We start from the raw sequence: 960 nt of genomic DNA, 5'->3' as shown, positions 1-960 counted from the left end.
AGGAGATAGAACAAAGTCCAGCAAGTAGACGTTCTGGGGGACAGATTTTTTTAGAGACAGGGTCTTGCTGTTATCGCTCAGACTGTTTTTTTTTTTCTTGCTGTTATCGCTCAGACTGTTTTGTTTTGTTTTGTTTTTTGCAGTGTGGGGTGGGGAGGACAGAGTTCTTATACACATCTAGATGTGTATAAGAGACAGGATCATGCCATTGCACTCCGGCCTGGGCAACGAGCGAAACTCCGTCTCAAAAAAAAAAAAAAAAGAAAAAGAAATACAAAAATTAGCCAGACGTGGTGGCACATTCCTATAGTCCCAGCTACTTGGGAGGCTGAGGTGGGAGAATCACCTGAACCCAGGGAATCAGAGCCTGCAGTGAGCCATGATCACACCCACTGCACTCCAGCCTGGGTGACAGAGTGGGACCTTGTCTCAAAAGAAAGAAAAAAAAATTAGCATCACACTAGCTCTGAAACACCAAAGAATTTATCAGTGTATTTAATATTACCTCTTAGTTTTCTGGCCTTAAATGTTTCTCGTGTTTTAAATGTTTGTACTGTAATGTTTGGTTTTGTATTTTGTAGAATTGCCATGAACTTGAAAAGATGGACCTGGAAGAGTGTGTTCAGGTAAGATTATAGATTTTAATTCAGAAGTACATTAGACACTTAGGTAATACACAACATCAGAATGTCCAATTCCCTACCCTAATGTAGGATACTGTAGTGCCTGACAGCATTGCAGATTCTCCATTAAATAAGGTATCTTCCAGGCAGAGGTGCTCATGGTACGTGTTACAGAACTGTGGAAATATATGTCATCAGTCAGGTTGCCATTAGAGAGAAAGGAGGCCCAAGCATTCAGGCCATAAAGCTGTTAAAAATATTTCCTTAGACCTGTAGAGTTATGACACTAGGAAATAATTAAAGCCCCATCACATTGATCTATATAACACTGCCTTTC

At 40.4% G+C, this 960-nt stretch overlaps 1 protein-coding gene across 3 annotated transcripts in view; it reads left to right on the top strand.

Moving 5' to 3' along the window:
- FBXL20 (F-box and leucine-rich repeat protein 20) overlaps nt 1–960 on the top strand; it is a 182,518-nt gene that overhangs the window by 168,916 nt on the left and 12,642 nt on the right. For all 3 annotated transcript variants that reach the window (XM_011984730.1, XM_011984731.1, XM_011984729.1), the window contains one exon: nt 582–626. In XM_011984730.1, coding sequence (XP_011840120.1) covers nt 582–626 — 45 coding nt within the window. The remainder of the gene's footprint in view (nt 1–581; nt 627–960) is intronic.

The sequence above is a fragment of the Mandrillus leucophaeus genome, unplaced genomic scaffold (assembly GCF_000951045.1).
Source record: "Mandrillus leucophaeus isolate KB7577 unplaced genomic scaffold, Mleu.le_1.0 Scaffold272, whole genome shotgun sequence".
Lineage (NCBI taxonomy): Eukaryota > Metazoa > Chordata > Mammalia > Primates > Cercopithecidae > Mandrillus > Mandrillus leucophaeus.
Note: the sequence above shows the minus strand (reverse complement) of the source record. Positions and strands in the feature narration are given on the sequence as shown.